Source organism: Helianthus annuus, chromosome 7 (genome assembly GCF_002127325.2).
Source record: "Helianthus annuus cultivar XRQ/B chromosome 7, HanXRQr2.0-SUNRISE, whole genome shotgun sequence".
NCBI classification, from domain to species: Eukaryota; Viridiplantae; Streptophyta; class Magnoliopsida; order Asterales; family Asteraceae; genus Helianthus; species Helianthus annuus.
Window position 1 is genome coordinate 147,113,417 of NC_035439.2, and position 21,184 is coordinate 147,134,600.

Sequence of the window (21,184 nt, forward strand, 5' to 3'; positions counted from 1 at the left end):
TGTATATATGTATTAATTTGACTTTCTAAAAAATATTTTCATTAACTTTCATTTACACAATTTATACTGAATGTTTAAAAATTTATACTAGTAATAAAAAAATGACAAGTAATTAAAATATATAAAATGGAAAAACTTACAAAATCTTCATTCACCATCGGGCTCATAGATACGTGGTAGGCATTATCGTAATTGATAAATGAATCGGCAACAGCCTACAAGAAAAGCATGACAGGTAAATTAACAGTTATTGGTAGATATTGTTATTATAAAAAAAATTATTCACAAAACACATTACATTATCACTCTGAGTGTGTGCCTCTTCTTTTGGTGTTCGTACGGTCGCCGGAGTCCAGACCGTTTTTTGCTTTGGAAAATATCGATATGATTGCGAAAACTCCGACATGAACATATTGGTAAGTCTCCGGTTGTTCTCGAGCAGCCTCTCGTCCAAGAGTGATTTAAACTGTGAAATCAGCTCATTCTCGTAATTTGATCGAAACGGGGTCGGAGGGGGAACAAAATTCTGTTGTGGAATCTCCTCTGGATCCGTTGCCGGATTATAACCTTCATTCGTCCCATCGGGACCAAACAGAGCCCCCATTACAGACGCAAGCTGTTCTTGTGTGACGACACCTGGGGCGGGCTGCATTTCTGGTTGATTTTGACCCATGAATCCTGTGGGCATTTGAATGGGTATTTCTGTGGCAATTTGAACCGGATTCTCGCCCGGCATTGCACTGGCATACATCCGACGTTCAGCGTCTAAATTATCTGAACTAGACAAATACCACGCGCTTTGCAACTCATTTTCAGTGGGCAATATAACCAAAGACGGCCTAAATTCACGTCTCTGCAAATGTTTAAAAAAATGCCCAATAAAAATAGTAAGCATATTAATATTAATATAAACAATAAAAAAGTCTATATTTATTTTTTAAGTATATTTAAAAATAAAATGTATTACGTTTGCGGCTGTTTGTAGCAATGAGTCCACACTGCTCCTCATAAACTTCTTGCCTTCTTTCCATCCCAAAAATCTTGGAATCGTCTCACCTTGATACCATTCCCTTGAATTCTTAAAATGAGGAAAAGTCTCCAACAGCCACATCTACACAAGAGAATTTATTTATGGGTTATTTATATTTAATTTTATATGTTTTTCGAAATAACTATATTAATTAACATTCACGGGTACCTTGAAGGGCCAGACAAATCCAGCCAAAGAAAAACCTTTAGCGTCTTCTTTTTACCGATTGCACAAATTGTATATAGCACTATAAGTACTTTCCCATAAATAATTACCCCATGGATATTGTCTGAACTCTTCTAAATTATCCACAAGGTCTAAAATCATATTATCAACAGCATTGGTTTTTTGCCAACCCAAAAAACCTTGACCGATTAGCATGAGAAGACATATCCTCGTGCCGTCAGCATCGTTAAACTGGCTAATGTTCCCGAACATGTTCATTATTTGGCCAAAATTAACAGTTGATCCAGCTCCAAAGTATTTGTTCCTAAATGAGTTCGGATGGTCTATTGGTGACCAAGAAGTGTGCCCAAGAAGTGTGCCCAAAACGTAGCCCCGTTATTAAACAAAACTGTTTCGGGGTGAATGTAAATAGCTGCCCTCGTAATCTATACGAAATACCAATACGGGGAAAAGGCGTCGGTATTTGTAGTTGTGCAACGCCATATAAAAGAAGGCTATCACATATGGTGCACCTATTGTCTAAATATGGACCGAAACAAGTCTGCCTAATAGCTGTTTCAATCGCCGGAGTCATCACTTCACGCAAACTTTTTAAAACCAACCACTTTTCTCGTACTTTAATAGTTATTTGCTATATAAAAAGAAAAAAAAATTAAAAATAGTATACGAATTCAAATTAAAATCTTATCTTTAATTTATCGGCAAACATTTTACCGGGCAAAAAGGGGGGGGGTCCATGAAAGCATCTTGCATCTCTTGGTCGTTTGGAATCTTCTCGAAATCATTAGGCATGTTCTCGTGTCGGTTGAAGTCCATAGTGGGGGGCCCACAAGTAATGTCGAAGAAGTCAGATTAGTGGTCCCGGAAGAGTCAACGATCTTTCGGATCTTGAAAGTTGGAGTCTTCTAGTCGTTTGCTTTGCTCCAACGTGGAGAAATTCAAAGTGGTTTCAAAATGGGAAAGTGATGGTCACATGGGAGGAAACGACACTCGCATTTTGTTGACCCGACTTGAATTTTGTCTGACATGGGGAATAGTACTTTATTGGAACACGCGTCGTCAAAGGGCTCGACGTGACATCGGAAACGGCACGACCTGACAGCGGAAACGGCTCGTCGTGACATCGGAAACGGCACGAACTGACAACGGAACCATGCAGCGGAAACGGCTCGGCGTTGCAGAGGAAACGGCCCGGTGTTGCAGCTGAAACGGCTTGACATTGCAGTGCAAACAGCTCGGCATTGCTGAAACGGCAGAAGCAGGAAACGGAAAAGGCTTGAATTTTACTTTATTGGAGCACGTGCCACGAAACGGCTCGGACAGTTACTTGTAACGGCTCGGGCAGTAGCTTTATTGAAAGTTGTGATGAAACCTCTTAAAAAAACATTTTTTTCAAAAATTATTTTCATGTTAAATAAGATCGCAAAATATATTCTTAGAACGCCATTCAGAGCACTTGAAACAGTCTTAAAACCAATAATGGCTGACAAAAACAACGTATACTGCTCTCAACCAGTTAGTAAATCATCAACGTGGATTCTTAAGAAATGGAGAGCACCCAGACAGTCGGGTGAATCTTCCTCGTCTAAAACGGCTGTGCCGCAGGTGCCGGAAGAAAACAACTTTTTAAATAACCGTCAAAGCTTGCACTCAAACAGAGCCGGAAGATGGGCAATTCCAGACGACGAATTTGAGAATTGGTCAAAAGATGTTGCAACATTTTACAGTAATTGGGACGCCCAATTCTGTTATTCAGCTGTTTTCACTCGTTATGTGGAGTTGGACAAAAGATTTTGGGGTACTTTGTTAGGCTATCGTTGTAATGGCTACCTAACAGCAACAGTAATTTCATTATAAATTTTTTATTACCAAAATTTGTATTTTTCGTGTTTATTAGATGTAACTTTTATTAATATATAAATATTCGTTAAACAGCATATTGAGGGATGGACTGGACGACTAATGGCTTGGAGAAGAAGAAATTTACAAAGGGATCCCACGTTAAATTTGCGGTGGACAATTCTCTCACCTCAATTCTATGACACGTTACTACAATCGGTTCCTAAAAGCATGGTTGGTTATGGAAATGGTAAAGAAAACCCATTTCCTTCCTTTTTTGACGTGGATTTTGTGTTTTTCCCACTGTCGATTGACAATAACGAATGGATGTTAGTACGGTTAGAGTTGGCATCCCAGGAATTAGTTTTGTACCCGTTTGAAAACTTTTGTGGACGAGGAGACAAATTTAGGGCAGTTATTATTCCACGGTTGACGAAGCTTAAGGTGTATTTAACTGGGTTGCTGGTGCATTTGCAGTATTGGAAAAAGACAGGCAAACCTGAATGCTGCTTAACTCATGAGCTAAACGATAACTACGTGATTTCTAACAGGTCAATCGCAGGAAATGAAGCTGTCTATCTGTGTATGCTTATGGAGCATCTCGTTACAGACAAACCCATTAACATTACTGGAGACGTAAAGCAAATACTTTACGACGAGGACTTTGAACACCTTTCAGTGTTTGAAAGTTTAAAAATCTATCTGTAATTCACGAAATAAGTTTGTAATATTTTTAGGTTGTATCGTGCAACTTAATGTTTGGGCCAAAGAGCCGTTTGTCGATATGAACCGTGCAAATATTAATTAATATTTTAATTAATTAAACTAATTAATAAAGTTAAATAAAAATAGTAAAAAACGGCCCAAAACAAGCTATAATGTTTGGGCCAAAGAGCCCACAACGTTTTAAAACAAATAATTATAAAATTTATTAATTAATATTTTAATTAATTAAACTATTTAATAAAGTTAAATAAAAATAGTTAAATAATAAAAACGATTAATTGATAACATTAATATTGTTAACTTAATAAAGTTAACAAGGTTAGGTAACTTGTTTAATTAATTAACAAGGTTAGGTAACTTGGTTAATTAATATTGGTATACACTAGTTTAAAACGGCCCAAACAGTATAAAACGGCCCAAACACGCTATAATGTTTGGGCAATACACCCCACAACGTTGCAGTCCACAATGTTTGGGCCAAAGAGCCCACAACGTCTTGAAATACATTCGTTGCAGTCCACAATTGGGCCAAAGAGCCCACAATTGACAGCCAAGTTTTATAACCACCCAAATGGTATTCGTTGCAGTCAAGTACTACCATTTTCGTTGCAGTTGACAAAAATTTATAACATGCAAAATTTAATAACATCCAAAATATTTTTTTATATTAATAAGATTAATATCAAACATAAACATAAAAATACCAAACAAAACATACTAAAAAAAAAAAACTAAAACCAAATCCTAATTGCCTCCCACTCCGAGACATGCTTGAAATCATGTCACTCGTCATGACGGTAGTTGATCAGCGCCACCGCCTTCTGATCATCCTCAACAAGGTCCGGCATTTCTGTCTCCACCTTCTTGAAATAGCGGTCAAACCTCTCACATTCCAACCGCACCACCCGAAACCTGGACGATAAGGCGTCCACGCTCCGGTTATAGTCCGAACCACGAAGTTGAGCAAAAATCTGTTGAACCCGAACCCAAAGGCCCCCCTGTCCGCGTGGTGGAGGATTAGTCACTGCCTCCTCCCAGGCTTCGCACAAGGCGATGTCGTCAACTTCGGTCCAAGCATTTGCCATGTGAACGGATTGTATTCAAAACAAAAACAATGAAGAGTTTTTTAACGGGGACGGCGTGGAGAAATGTGGAATGGTGAGGGTTTATATAGTGGGTAATAATGGCAACGGGTGGCTGTTACGTGGGATGATGGAACGGCAACGGGTGTTATGTATTTTTTTTCGTTAACTTGTTAGTGAACAACCCATATAAAAAGCCCAAAACAGAATTAAAATTATTAAAAGTGAACGGCCCAAACACATAAACAGCCCAAACAAATTTAAAACACATAATTTTTATTTATTACTTAATACAAATTACATAAAAGATATAACATGTAAAAATTACAAACAAAACTTCGCCAAACTGCTAGTAAAGTGATTCAATTTCATCCACAAAATTTCTCATCGGGACCCTTTCTCATAACCGCAGAAACGGGTAGTAGAGAAAAAAGCTCGGTCTCCAAGAAAGCAGTCTTCAGATAACTTCACCAAACAGCTGCTTAGAACTTAGAACCTCCCCGAGAGCAAATTGGACAACAAATTTAAAGTTTGGAGTGAATCAAATCTCTTCTTCTGGAATTCGAGTCAAACGCTTGTAGCAATAATAAAGATGCGTCTTTTGCTCGATAGTTCCATCCGCACTCACTGGGTAAGTAAATGCGGCATATCTGAAGAGAAAGACACTCCAATATGAGAAATAATATCAAAACCGAATTTGATAACTAAAGCGCAGGAACACGTCTTTTACACGATCAGATACGTGTGATTTCATAAATATTTCTTGCCTTTGATACACGAAAACATCTATGATAATCAAATGAAGAAAGCAAGATAACATTTTCTATAAGATTTAAGTGTGTTAGAGGGATTCGTTTAACAAGCACACAAAAAAACAAGTGGGTAAATATATAGCGAGAACATACGGTCAAACGGCTCGAACAACACGTTGACCCGACTTGAACAACACATTGAACCGTCATTAGACAGTTGTACCGGCTCGGATACAGTTCAAACGGCTTGGAGCCAGCTGAAACGGCTCGAACCATGTGTTGAAACGGCCCGGAGCAGCTGTACCGGCTTCGAGCCAGCTGAAACGGCTCGGAGCAGTTGAGACGGCACAAACAGTTAACGGAAACGGCTCGGAGCCAGCTGTAACGACTCGGCTGGCAGAAGTGGGGTCCATGCGTGTACGGTAACGGCTCGGCTAAATCCTAAGAACACGGCTTGGCTCGTTGAAGGAACTTGGCTAAGATCTTTCTACATGAGTCGATTGTAACGGCTTGGCTAAGATCTTTCCACACTGTCGGACACGTGGCGTTAACTGGTTGCTTCTCAAGCCGTTACAGGCTTTGTCGGACACGTGTAAAACAGCGATTGGCTGGCCGTTAACCAAAATTCTTGTGCCGTTTCAGGATATTGAAACGGCTCGTCAAGGGGTGTCAGGTGGCCAAATTTGCAAAAACGGCGTTGCAGTGGCCATTTTGGTGATTTTCCCATAAACTTATGCTCTCTGAAAAGCAGACTGCAGGGAACTACACCAAGTGACCCAGAAGATAATTTTATGCTTTAATCATTATGTTTAAGACATTAATTAACTCAAACAAGACAACATTAAATACTCATCTCAAATGCCACCTTGTCATTTGATTTTCTGCAAAAAAAACTTCAAAAAAATTGTGAAACATTTTGCAACTTCAAAGCTGCTTTTTCATGGTCACATATTTAGAAAATTGTAGGTCCCTCTCGGAGGATCGAGAACAAACCTAAACCTTGTTATACTAACCCACTAGCGAGTGCGGAATCCAAGCTAGCGAGCAAACCGGGATAATGCAAGAACAAACACAAGAACACACAAGACTCAACGATTAACACCACTTGTATTAATGCGTAGAAAGTTTCCGGTTACAAGCACAATGTTTACAATCAGTTTGCAAACTCTCAAAGTGTGTGTGTGTGTGTTTCGGACAAAATGCTCTCAACTCTCTAAGTTTCTGTCTGTGTGCATCTATCTTTCACACTACACTGCATGGGTATATATATACCCAGCCCATGATGTCTGGTCGAAGGATCCGATAGATGGTCCGAAGGATCATCTATCGAGTACATTTCATTCGAAGGATGAGCAGGGACCTCGAAGGATGATCCTTCGAGGTCTACCATTCGAAGCATATCTTTCGAGCACCTCGAAGGATCAACAGTATCCTTCGAGGCTATCCTTCGATACAGACATACATATTACAACTTATTGGCCAAGTCAAACTAGGAGGATAGTTGACTTGGTCAACTTACAGACTAACTTAGGACATCGTTTACATACAGACCGAATACAGACAAAGTACAGACACAAGTGCACCAACAAACTCCCCCTTGGCTGTAGCTTTGTCTTTATCTTCTATAGTGGTAGACTCGTCTCGAACTTCGACGGTCTTTGGTCTTCGAGTTCTCAAAACTCTGATGTCCTTTCAAGTCTTCATTGTCGGAGGATCTTCAAAGTCTTCACGTCTTGAAAGCAGAGAGTGTATCAACAAACTACCCGTATCATGTAGGAAGTGTGTTGACAAACTCCCCCTTTAACATAAGCTCCCCCTTGAGTTATGCTCGTGAAAAGACTTTATCTTTATGAAGTGAGATCCTTGTGGTGTTGATGATGGCCAGCGGCAACTCGATCATCTTCATCTTTTGAGCGCCTTCTCGTCGTGTCTTCATTCCAAAGCTTGTCATCGACCATGTTCTCCTAGCCTTTAGAATCTGCACATGCAAGAAATCTAAACGCGTAATGAGAACAACTGCTTGGAATATAGTATAAACAAATGACACACGAATGACCATGTCATAATCAAACACCGTCCGACAGTTTGAAAGTTTAATAAATTTATCAATTTTAAATTCTAACTTTCAAAATCTGCAAATTTTGACCGTTTATGAAGATTTAGTCAATTAGGTTTTCAGTCAGGTTTCAGGTAACGAAGACTGGAGCTCCAACATCGTACGATCGAAAATAAAGCAGAAATAAAATCTTTTTGGCTTTTATAAAGTTTATATTAAAACACGCCTAAAATCTTTTTGGTATTTTTGAAAGTAAAAGACAACAATTTAAAATCCTTTGAGTGTTATCAAACGACATCACCGCTAATGTCGTGCTGATATGCACCAAACGACGAAACTGTTTAACAGAAAACAATAAAAGTTAAGCAGTAAATAAATATTTACAGACATTCTTTTTGCGAGTTTCGAGGGTAAGAGAATCATATCAGTGTACGGTCATGCCAAAACACTCTTGTTGTTCAGTTAGTTAACATTAAGATAAGCATCCTATAACAATTATCGGTATTGTTGTCCACTTAAGCTCAACTTATCAGATGTGATCATGGCGAGGGGATACGTTAAGGTATGATTTATACTTACCAACCGGTGTTCATCCACATCACGACACATTCCCGTATCAAGGTATGCACGAGAGTTCATCTTACCGGTGAGTATACCGATTATCATCTGTTTGACCGTATAAAATGTGAGATACTCACTTATTTTGAATTGAAAACAAGCCCTGTGTGATATAATCACTTATTGATGAGGAACTTGATTTTCATATGCATGAGGGCACAGGTGCAAGTCCGTGAACAGGTCAGTACTTTCGTACAGCAGACAGACGAACTTGACACCCGGATAAATGTGATATTTTATCACTTATTTGTTTCGGACATGTGATTGTTTATCACTTATTGAGGTCGAATGAAGTATGTATTATGTACACGTTTGTATAGTATCATGGAAGATCTAGACTTGCGTCCCCGTTATTATTCGGTAAAAGATACAACCATGATACCCAGATGATAAGCAGCATAAAGACCGAATATCTCAGAACCTCGGCAATCTATCAAACGAAATTTCGGTACTAAGACCATATGCCAATGAATGGTTCCCACCTGGTCTTCAGTCGATTAAGATTTATATCACCCTGCACACTTTAAAATGATTGTGAGCCTACCGATACATCTTATATAGAGCTGCTTATCGTTTTTCATTTAAGGTTTAAAGAGGCTTAGATAGACCACTGATGTACTATCATTTTCTCTTTTGCTCGCCAGGAAACTCATTTTTGTTTTTCTATTGTTTTTGTGTTTTTGAAATTTTTCGATGTTTTTGGATTTTCAGATTTTCGGATTTACTCCCCCTAAAATCAATAAACTAAGATAAATTTAAAAGACACAAAGATATTTACAAAAATGATTTTCCGATGTTGGTTTTACTCTTGCTTGACCTTAATGCCATTTACCAATAATAAAAAGTCAAATCTTGATTTGTCAAATGCTTTGGTAAATAAGTCGGCACGTTGGTCATCGGTGTGGACCTTAACAACATCGATTAGCCTTTTCTCAAAGCAATCACGTATGAAGTGATATTTGATTTCGATGTGTTTGGTCTTTGAGTGCTGCACAGGATTTCTAGTGATATCTAAAGCAGCAGAATTATCAACGTAAATAGGAGTAGTTAGGAATTCAAAACCGTAGTCCCGCATTTGTTGTTGGATCCAAAGAACTTGGGAGCAACAACTTGAGGCAGCAATGTATTCAGCTTCGCATGTTGATGTAGCGACACACGTCTGCTTCTTGCACTGCCATGTAACTAGGCGATTTCCTAAGAACTGACATCCAGCCGTTGTGGATTTACCGTCGATTTTGCATCCGCCAAAATCAGAATCACTGAAAGCTACCAATTCAAAGTTATTATCCCTAGGGTACCACAGACCGGTGTCAGGGTACGCCTTCAAATAACGAAAAATCCTTTTGACAGCAGCAAGATGTGAGGCCTTCGGGTTAACTTGATATCTGGCAAGCAGGCATGTTGGGTACATTATGTCTGGCCTTGATGCTGTGAGGTACATAAGAGATCCAATCATCGCGCGGTAGATTGAAGGGCTAACAACTTCTCCCTTCAAGTCTGGAGTAATTCCGTGATTAGTTGGCAATGGGGTACCAATGGGCGTTGCATCAGACATCTGGAACCGGCTCAAGATGTCACCAACATATTTAGTCTGATGGATGAATATCCCAGACTCTGTTTGTTGTACTTGAAGGCCCAAGAAGAAGGTCATTTCCCCCATAGCACTCATCTCGAATTTATCCTGCATAATGCGCTCGAATTCCCTACACAAGACATCATTAGTAGAACCAAAAATAATGTCATCAACGTATACCTGTACCAGAAGAAGATCTCCATCTTGTTCTTTGATGAAAAGAGTACAGTCGATAAGACCTCTACGAAAACCGTTCTCCAGCAGATAGTGAGATAAGGTTGCATACCAAGCTCGCGGGGCTTGATGAAGACCATAGAGAGCTTTGTTGAGCAACCAAACCCGATCGGGATGGATAGGGTCTTCAAAACCTGGAGGTTGTTCGACATATACCTCTTCTTCAACCACACCATGTAAGAATGCACTTTTCACGTCCATCTGATAAACCTTGAATCCTTTGAAAGACGCATAGGCTAGAAAGATTCGAATTGCTTCGAGACGTGCCACTGGTGCATATACTTCGTTGTAGTCGATCCCTTCAATCTGACGAAAACCTTGAACGACTAAACGTGCTTTGTTTCGGATAACAACTCCGCGGTCATCCTTTTTGCATTTGAAAACCCAACGGGTACCAATCTTCTTGTATCCAGCAGGTTTCTCTACGAGTTTCCAGACACCCAGTTTCTGGAATTGTTGCAGTTCTTCCTGCATTGCTTCAACCCAAGCGTTATCTTTCAAGGCTTCTTTCCACGTTCTTGGTTCTTCCTGTGAGACATAACACGCGAAGGACCAGTCGTTTTGTTGCCCGGATTCTCGAATAGCTGCATACAAGCCTGCATTGTTGTTGTTTCGCAACATGTTTCTTGTTTGAACGCCACTTTGCACATTTCCAATGATGTTTTGTTGAGGATGGGTATTATGAATCCTTGTTTCTGGATTATCTGGAACCGGAACATTTATACCCAGGTTGTTGAGGTTAAGATCAACAACCAATTCAAGGCCCGGAATTGACGAAGAGGATGATGCAGTAGCCTCAGCTGTTCTATGTGTATCCACTGGAGGAGTACCCTCTGAAGTACCATGAACTGCTGTTGTAGGAGCTTCCTGATCTGCATCTAGAAATTCATCATCCTCTGAAGATTCGTTCAATTCGTTTGCATCATGAAAATCCTCATTATTGAGAGTATTATTGTTCACCGAAGAAGATGGTTCTTGATTAACAAGAATCGGACGAACCACCGGTGAAACTGTTGCATTGTCACTCTCGAAAAACATCCTAGCCGCAACATTTTCTTCAACGGCTTCAACATTGATCGAATTGAAGAAGTCATCGTACTCAAACATCCAAGGTTGACCCGGATTTTTGACTGGCAAGGTGTGCCGTTGTACTCTGACCTCAGACCATTCCTCGATCCTTTTAGTCTCTAGATTCCAGACTCGTAAGTTAGGGGTGGCATACCCGAGAAAGTATCCATCAATTGCTCTTGCCCCAAACTTTCCATTAGGATCGATGATTGTGCATGGAGCTCCAAACGGTTCTAGATAAGACAAATCTGGTTTCCGTTTTTGAAGAAGCTCGAAGCAGGTCTTGTTGTGCCTTTTGACTGTAAGGACTCGGTTCAATGTGTAGCATGCAGAGGCCACAGCTTCAGTCCAGAATGGAATGGGCAACTGTGACTCTACCAACATTGTCCTAGCAGTCTCGATCAATGTGCGGTTCTTACGTTCAGCGACACCATTTTGTTGAGGAGTATAAGCTGCACTAAACTCATGAAGAATACCCTTTGAAGTGCAGAACTCCGCCATGGAATGATTTTTAAATTCAGTACCATTGTCACTACGTATCCGCCTAACCTTCAACTTATACAAATTCTCAATCTGAATGATCAAGTTTTTGATAATGCCAAAGGTTTCACTCTTGTGTGCCATGAACGCAACCCAAGAAAATCTTGAATAATCATCAGTAACCACGAGGCAGTATTGATCACCCCGGATACTCTTATGCTTGACAGGACCGAACAAATCCATGTGCAAGCGTTCAAGAGGAACTGCCACCGTGTTGATTTTCTTTGTAGGGTGCTTCTTCTTCGTTTGCTTTCCCTTCTGGCATGAAACACAGACGTCTTGAAGATGGAAATTTTTGAGGGGAACACCATTCACCAATTCATTTGAAACCAAATGATTCATTTTTCGTAAGTGAATGTGACCCATTCGTCTGTGCCAAGAGATAGTGTCTTTTTCTGTGGCTTTGGAAACGAAACAAGTTGCTTGTGCAGACGTAGTAATAGCTTGGCTCATGTCAAGAACGTACAAATCATTTATCCTTGGAGCCGACAAGAGAATCCATTCTTTTGGAATTTTGAAGCCGGGTTTCAGCACATAACATCCATTAGCATCAAAGTGTACTGAGAACTGCTTGTCACAGATTTGAGAAACACTAAGAAGATTGTGATCAAGTTGTTGCACAAAATTGATCTTGTCAAAGCTGACAATCCCGTTAGATATCATTCCTTCACCCGTAATGTATCCACCTTTATCTCCAGCAAAAGCAACATAACCTCCTCTAATAGATTTAACGTCGTAGAGAAGCTTCATGTCGCCTGTCATGTGCCTGGATGCCCCACTATCAACAATCCAATGACTACTGATAGTTCCTCCTGAAGCACCCTGCACATGAACTCAAATGAATTAGTTGGAGATGGGGACCCAAGCCATTGTGGTCTTGGGTCTTCCATTTTCATCAATGACAATAACTTCTTGTCTTTGATGGTTGGTGAATTGTGATGGTCCCCCTGATTCAGTAACCGATTTAGGTTTCCATGTCTGTTTTGTTTTACCAGTGTCTTTCTTTAAAACTTTAACTTCTTGATTGTTTGAAGTTGTGGAATTGTCTGGTTTTACAGCAACAGATTGTTTTTGAACTACATCGATTTTAATTGCTTTTTCAATCTTCTTGACCTGTTGCCGTTTCTGTTTCTTTTCCCTTTCTTTTACAAGTCGGGGATCTTGTTTTGTGGAAACAGTTGGCTTACGATCAGTTTTGCCACGGGGATCATCAACCTTTCCTTTTTGTTTATGAAGATATGGACAATTACGAATAATATGTCCAATGGTTCCACATTCAAAACATGATCTTCGTTCTACAAACCCCGAAGTATCATGTGATCGCTTAGCCGATGATGTTGAACTTTGTGAACCCGAGGTACTAGGCTTTGAACTGCTTGGTTCATTTCTTTTCTCGACAATAGTTTTCTTGACAAAATCTAAGTTAGATTGATTTTCAAACTTTTCAATTTTGTCTGTTCCCGACGATTTCACAAAGTTAACATTTTTCTTCTTCTTTTGGTTCGGCTTCTTTTGGACTTGAGCCGGTGATTTTCCTTTGGACTTGGTGTGATTTTGCTGCTTTGGCACTGTTGGTAATTTCTTGCTGCCAAATTGTTTTCGAATCTCAGCCTTTGGAATAGGAGGACATTGTGTAACTGTAACACGTGGTCCTGTCTTTCCCAAAAACTTACTTGTCGAATTTTCAAATACTTTGCAGATTAAGGATTGATTAACATTCTTAATGGGAAAATCTTTGTCTGAGTAAATTTTATCATCACCAACTAGTGTGTACAGCAAATTCACACTCTCCGGCTCTTCGGCAGTTGAGGACTCAGTTGCAACAGTCTTAGCGGGTTGCACAGGGGGATCACATAGAATGTGATTCTCAAGAGGTATGTCCTCATTTTTGACTACCGCATCAGACTTTGCTGGGACAGTATCATCAGATTCATCATCAGACGAATCAGCATCCTCAATCACAACTGGAGGATCTTGATTCTGTTCAGCACTCACAAATGTATCTGCTGACACATCTGAATCTGAGGATACTTCCTTTTGGTATCCGAGTCCTGCAGCAAACTCCTTAACATCTAGAGGCACAGAAGGTTCAAAGAATACCCTGTCCTCTTCATCAGGCATGGCATCATAATTATGTCTCACTGGTGGTGGACACTTCTTGTAGCCTATGCATGTGACATCTCTCTTTTCCTTCTGAACATCAATGATGTGATCTAACACATAGCTAGAGCTCAAATAACTGTCTAGCTTGAGTTGGATCGCATCACTTTCGGTTTTCACACAAGCCATCTCTTTTTGCATAATCTCAAGGCGAGATATATACAAATTAATATCAGTTTGTTTTCTTGAAACCATTTTAGTCAGTTCAGTTTTATCTTTCTTTAATGTTTCAATTACTGACTTAAATTCTTTTTCATGGTTTTCATAAAACATGTTGGCTTCTGTGCATTTAGAGAGATCCACAGTCAACTTCTGATTGTGGATGAATGTCACATCATATTTTTCTTGCAAAGCGTCATGCTTACTTTGCAAGTCACTCAAATTCTCATTCACAGTAGTATGTTTGTCTTGCAAGTCAAACAAACTAGCTTGTAAAGCATCATGTTTGCCTTGCAACTCAGACATACTTTTCTCCATTTCAGCACATCTAACATGCAACCTAGTACATTCATCACAATTAACAGCAGTGGGTTCATCGACACATACCTGACTTGATGAACCGTCGACATTAGCCATAAAGGCTGAATGGAGAGAAGACGAAGTATAAGCAGCTTGATCCACCAGAATAGATCTTCTTTGAGTTTCTGCTGCAGCTTCCTCCAAAAGTTCATCAAAGTCAACATCATTCGAAACATTAAATGTCTCACCCACATGATCATCACCAGAATTGGATGATTCTTCATCAACACTTCTACTGTATCCAGACGAATCTTCATCTTCAGATGATTCACCACCACTGGCAGAAGATTCTCCACCACTGGTGTGAACTAGCTTCTTCACAACCTGAGCAAAACATGCTGTTCCATCGGGAGCATCACCACCCAACTGGATTGACCAGTCACAACCTTCATCCACCTGAACTGCAAGTGCCCGGTTGGTTTGGTTGTTGACAGGTACCAATGTACGCTCATTGTTTCTGTTCTGCTGGTTGCCTTGGTTTCTGAAGGGGTTTTGATTCCCGTGCTGGACTGGCTTTGTGCACTCCCTTTTAAAGTGACCCCGTTCACCACAGTTGAAGCATTTAACAGCTTGTTTATCGAACCCATACTTGGTGTCTTGCTTACTTTCCAAGCTGGTTCTGCCAGTACTTTCCATCCAATCCTTTGCTCTTCTCACAGCACTCGCAAAGGCCCACTTGATATCCATCAAGTCCATCTCCTCTTTATCAATCTGCCTGTAGTCTTCTTGTGTCAGATTAATGTTGCCAATCTGACCTTCTATTAATCCACAGTACGCGCTCACTACAGTGTTAAGCAGCTCCATGTGTTCCTTAGCTACTTCTACACTGATTTTAGAGAAGCTTGACGTGTCGAGCTGTACGGTACCTGACTTTGACTGTTGACCAGCAGATGATGTTCCTCCATAACATGCACGTTGTTGTTGAGCAGGAGGAGGAGGAGGAGGTGGTTCTATTGGATTTCCATACATGTCTGTGGTGGGAGGTGGCTTAACAGGAACTTGCACCGGATTGCCATACATATCAGTGGTTGTGACAAACGCTGTTTGCAAAGGAGCATGTGGACCTGTTCTTGCAGACGAAGTATTGGAAGTTCCACAATACATTTCAGGATTTTGTGGCAATGGAACTCTCTTCGCCTTTAAGGTTTCCTCCTGATCCTTGTTTTCCAGAAGCTGCATGAAGTCGTTGATATTTGTAGTTTTCAACACTCCGTTATACTTCAGGATTTCCAAGAAGCTACTCCATTGAGGAGGCAAAGCATCAGCAAACTTTTTCACCACTTCTGCTTGAGTTGTCGTCACACCAAAATTATTCAACTCAGTAAGCAAATGATAAAACCGACTTGTCATGTCTCCCAATGACTCCTTATCTAAGCACGTGAAACAGTCGAATTCTTTCTTGAGTAGATCATGACGCAATTGACGTGTTGCTTCATTTCCTACTCCCCTGGTTTTCAAACCGTCCCACAGCTTCTTTGTAGTCTTGAAGCTGACAAATTGATGATAGATGTCTTTGCTTAACGCCTGAGTGAGAATGGCGTAGGCTTTCTTCTCCAGATCATATATTTTCTTCTGATCCTCTGGAAGATCGGCAAAACTAGCAGTTGTTGAAGCAGCAACTTCGATAGCTTGATCAAAATCTGTGGTGAAACGTATCCACAGCTCTGTATTCTGACCCAAAACATATGTACGGAAACGATCAGCCCAACCTGGATACTCGTTTAAATGCATCAGCTTTGGAGGTCGATTCAAACTTCCTGTTTCGCTTTCGCTCAGTAAAATACTTTGGATACTCGGAGTTTGATTCGAGACTAACGCCCACTGATTTCCCTGAGAAGATGTCGATACCGGAGACTCGGCCCATGAAGGCGATAGACTTGTAGACGTGTATTTTCCACTGTCTGGCGCCGGTGTGCCCCACCATGAGGGAGTGACACCAGAACTGGTATATTTTCCACTGTCTGGAGCAGGATTCCACCAACTCGGATTCATGATTGATATGCAAAATAAATGCTAAGTGAACAATCCGAAGGATAACACAACCGAAAGATCCTGTTCGAAAGATCTGAAATCACAGAAACTTGTTAACAATAAACTGACCACAATCGAAAGATCGACTATTGTTCGAAGGATCAACAGTACTCGAAAGATTACTGTTGAATCTCGAACAATAATTTTGAAAGATTCAAGAACTCGAAGGATTCCCTTTTGAAAGATCCTTATCTTTCGAGTTAAATCCTTATCTTTCGGACACTGTCTTTCGAATAGATTCCTTGGTCGAAAGATATGTTTCGGACTTCGAAGGATGTGTCGAAAGATGATGATCTATCGAGCCTTCCTTGATCGAAAGATGATCTTTCGATGTCGAAGGATATCTTTCGAAGTCGAAGGATATCTTTCGAATGTGCACTGACACACTGACACAGATGTGACGGGTTGGTGAAAAGGTGATGGGTTGGTAAGTCAACTTTCGGCAAAAGGGTATGGCAGGCTGACAACTTTCCCACCAACTAAGATTTTGAAAGATAATTTACCCAAAAAGGAAAACCCTATCTTCAAACCAGTCACCGGAATATTGACCGGAATATGACCGGAAATTACCAACACACTCAAAAACAAGTTTTAAGTTACCCAACCCACTTATGAACACTCCCGGTAAGTTTAAAACACGTTTTCCAGTTTAAAAGTGTAGAAAAACCAACAAAAACGGGTGTTAAACCAAGTGTTCAAACACACACCAAGAACTTGAATAACCCGGTTTTAAACAAGGTAAAGAGCCATGCTCTGATACCACTTGTAGGTCCCTCTCGGAGGATCGAGAACAAACCTAAACCTTGTTATACTAACCCACTAGCGAGTGCGGAATCCAAGCTAGCGAGCAAACCGGGATAATGCAAGAACAAACACAAGAACACACAAGACTCAACGATTAACACCACTTGTATTAATGCGTAGAAAGTTTCCGGTTACAAGCACAATGTTTACAATCAGTTTGCAAACTCTCAAAGTGTGTGTGTGTGTGTTTCGGACAGAATGCTCTCAACTCTCTAAGTTTCTGTCTGTGTGCATCTATCTTTCACACTACACTGCATGGGTATATATATACCCAGCCCATGATGTCTGGTCGAAGGATCCGATAGATGGTCCGAAGGATCATCTATCGAGTACATTTCATTCGAAGGATGAGCAGGGACCTCGAAGGATGATCCTTCGAGGTCTACCATTCGAAGCATATCTTTCGAGCACCTCGAAGGATCAACAGTATCCTTCGAGGCTATCCTTCGATACAGACATATATATTACAACTTATTGGCCAAGTCAAACTAGGAGGATAGTTGACTTGGTCAACTTACAGACTAACTTAGGACATCGTTTACATACAGACCGAATACAGACAAAGTACAGACACAAGTGCACCAACAAAAACTTATCACAATAATACTTATTTTTTTAGTCCGCAAAAGAGGAAACTTTATTCAACCACACATGACTCCCCTAGCAAGAAGCCAAGGGAAGCCCCAAAATACAACCAAACAGAAAGGAAACCATCATCACAATAATATTTATGCATAACATCATAAACCTTATACCTTGATCAATTTCCTCATGAGACGGAAATACGTGATTCTCCATGATCTATTGAGTATCAATGAAACCACAATGACCCAAAACCCAGTAATAAATCCAAGCACTATGCTAATAATCAACCCCCAATCTACTTTGTGTGATCCAGCGACTTCTTTTTGGTGGCTTGTGGTATCAGGTTTGTCAACATGTCCACAATCATTAGTAAGTGGAGATCCACAAAGTTTGTTTCCAAAGAAACTGGACTCACTGAAGCTTTGAATTTGCGTACCTGTTGGAATTCTTCCTGTCAAATTGTTGTAGGACACGTTAAAGCTACTCAAGAAATTCAACCCTAACAAACTCATAGGAAGTTCCCCAGAAAGATTGTTTACTGATAAATCAAACGATTCAAGTGATTTCATGGCTCCAATCTTATTTGGTATCTCTCCTGTCAGTTGATTTCTTGATAAATTTAGTGATTGTAAATTGTGGAGGGTCGTGAGCTCACTAGGGATCTGCCCAGACAAATTATTGCTCGAAAGGTCCAAAAGCGTGACTAGTCCTAGGATAGATCCATAAGTGTCTTCTCGTCCCTTCATCACCAATAAATCACGAACAAAATAAACAATACTGCCAAAATTGAATGAAAATCGAACCTCTAAATTAGTTTCTTTGCCCGAAAGCACACTAAAGTTGTTGAAACATCTAGGAATATTTCCTGAGAGGTTATTATGAGAGAGATCCAACATTTGAACATGTGAAAGATAACATAGCTGGTTAGGAGTATTCCCGTAAAAATTGTTGGATCTAAGATTGAGAATTTTCAACATAGTGAGTTTTGTTCCAATCCATGGTGGAATGATTCCTACAAGATTATTTTTATTAAGTCCAAGGATCTTTAAGTATGAAAGATTCATTAGGGAAGAAGGTAAGCTTCCTGAAATCTTGTTCCCACTCATGCCCAGTAATTGCAACAAAGGTACAGAGCCCAATGTTCTTGGAATCTCACCAGACAAATTATTACAACTTAATTGTAAGACTTTCAAGCTCGACCACTTCTCCCAACACTCCGGAATAACACCTGACAACTGATTATATCCCAAATCAACAAACTCGATCGTGTTCACCCCGTTGGAGCAAACCAAATTATGTACTGATCCCACAAAATAATTATTTGATAGGTCCAAAATTAATGCAGACGAACCATTTGAGAGAGAAGGTAATTCCCCCCACAAATTATTAGAACCCAAGTTGAGCACATGAAGTGTTGCTGGGATAGACAATAAATTTCCTTGGATATGATTATTTGAGAACCAAAGTTCTACAAGATGAGGCATCATTGAACCCAGATTTTTGGGTAATCTACCAGTGAGTTTATTATCAAAGAGCCTCAGTTCTTCTAAAGATGAACAATTATAAAGAGAAGGCGGGATGGTACCAATAAGGTTGTTTCCAGCCACTGAAAGTCTTCTCAGGTTAGTCAGCCGGTGGAATAAGTTGGGAAAGCTTCCACCGAGTTGACAGTTGGCGAGAGAAAGCGTATCAAGCAATGTAAGATTTGCGATGAAGGGTGGAATCCCGCCTTGTAGAATGTTATCGTGAAGGGAGAGGAAGCTTAGCATGGACAATGAACCAATCCCATCTGGAATCTTGCCGACCAGATTATTGTTACCCAAGTTAAGGATTTGGAGGTTGGAGCAATTCACTATGGTGGCCGGAATGTTTCCCGTGAAACTGTTGTAAAAAAGACGTAGTTCTCGTAATCTAAAGAGACGCCCAATTTCAGGTGGAATTTCACCGGAAAATGAGTTGTGAAAAAGCCAAATGCTCTTGAGAAAGCTTAGATTTCCGACAGAAGGAGACAACGTACCAGTTAAGCCTCCGTATGTGAGGTTCAAGTGGGTGACTCTTTGGTGGCGAGGGCTGCATGTAACGCCTTGCCATTGGCAGAAATCAGTGCTGGAATGGTTCCATGAGGTCAAGAGACCTTGTGGGTCACCTTTAATCATGGATTTAATAGCAAGCAATGCTAGACGATCAACGTTGGTGCCGTTCAGTGCTGGTGGTGCCTTGTGAATGGGTGTGGAAAATGCTGCAAGGTGTGTCAGGATGGCGAAGAGAAATGATCGCAAGAAAAGCAACCAGTTTGCACTCATTTTTGGTAATGAATTTTGTGGTATCTTTCTATGTTTTTGTGACCATATACTTATACAGAAGAGGAGTGTCAATAGTAAACTTGACCAAGTAAAAGCTTGGAACTTTCTTTTCCATGGGCATGGTGATTGTGACATTCCAACCATTAAAGTGTAGGGCACCTTGTGGAAAACAGTCAGTACCTTTGTCTACGTTAAGGTGATAAGAAATACGTGGACGTAATTGGCTTCACAATTTCCATGTGTCTGATAAAGGTTATAACCAAAGACTTGTTGACTTGGCTTTTCCTGGGGAATAGTAGCTCTCAAATTATGGTCTACACCTGTTGACTTAGACTTTCCTCGCAAATTTTTTTGAAGGTAAATATTATTCACGACGCAAACCCCGAAGAGGGAGGCTGAAACAGAAAACTACATCAAATCAAATTTACACCAATTTTTCCCAACTTAACGACTTATTTGTAGACTGGTTCCTATACAATTAAAATCCAAGAGATTTAATATTTTGAATAATCACCTCTGGACAAACATTAAGATTCGAGAAATGCTTGTCATTCCTAGCAAGCCATATGCACCAACTAGTCACAATCATAACACCAAGAATAACCTCCTTGCACATAGTTTAAAGATGACTAATAGCATTCACAATCAATTCTTTATCCTCATCCATTCCATCCATGTAATTACAATAAAAATGACTATTTTTTTTCTCTCTCTCATTTTCAATTAAAGAATATTTTTTTATACGTTTATCATTACATTTTCTCTCTCAATCACTTACAATCACTTTAAAAATTAGGAGGGGGGGGGGGTTGGTGCACAGTGTTCCCATATATTTACCGAAATAAACTTTCTAGTATATATTGACCCTCAAGATAAATACAAGATAACAATTTTGTAAGTGCAAACTATATTTAATTATTAAACCAGCCTTCATATAGATATCAGACTCAAAGTAAAAAAAATAACTGTAAAACTTTCTTCATTTGTTTGATAGCCATTCAAGATATAAGAAAAAAGATTAACAATAGAAAAAGGTTAACAAAGAAACATTACTGAAGTTGGATGAAAGTAGCGAGAA

At 39.9% G+C, this 21,184-nt stretch overlaps 1 protein-coding gene across 1 annotated transcript; it reads right to left on the reverse strand.

Moving 5' to 3' along the window:
• Positions 1–17,860: 17,860 nt before the first annotated feature.
• Positions 17,861–20,106, reverse strand: LOC110869172 (receptor-like protein EIX2). The gene has a single exon (XM_022118463.2). It carries the CDS (start codon positions 20,104–20,106, stop codon positions 17,968–17,970), a length of 2,139 nt encoding a protein of 712 aa, XP_021974155.1. The 3' UTR covers positions 17,861–17,967.
• Positions 20,107–21,184: the final 1,078 nt, after the last annotated feature.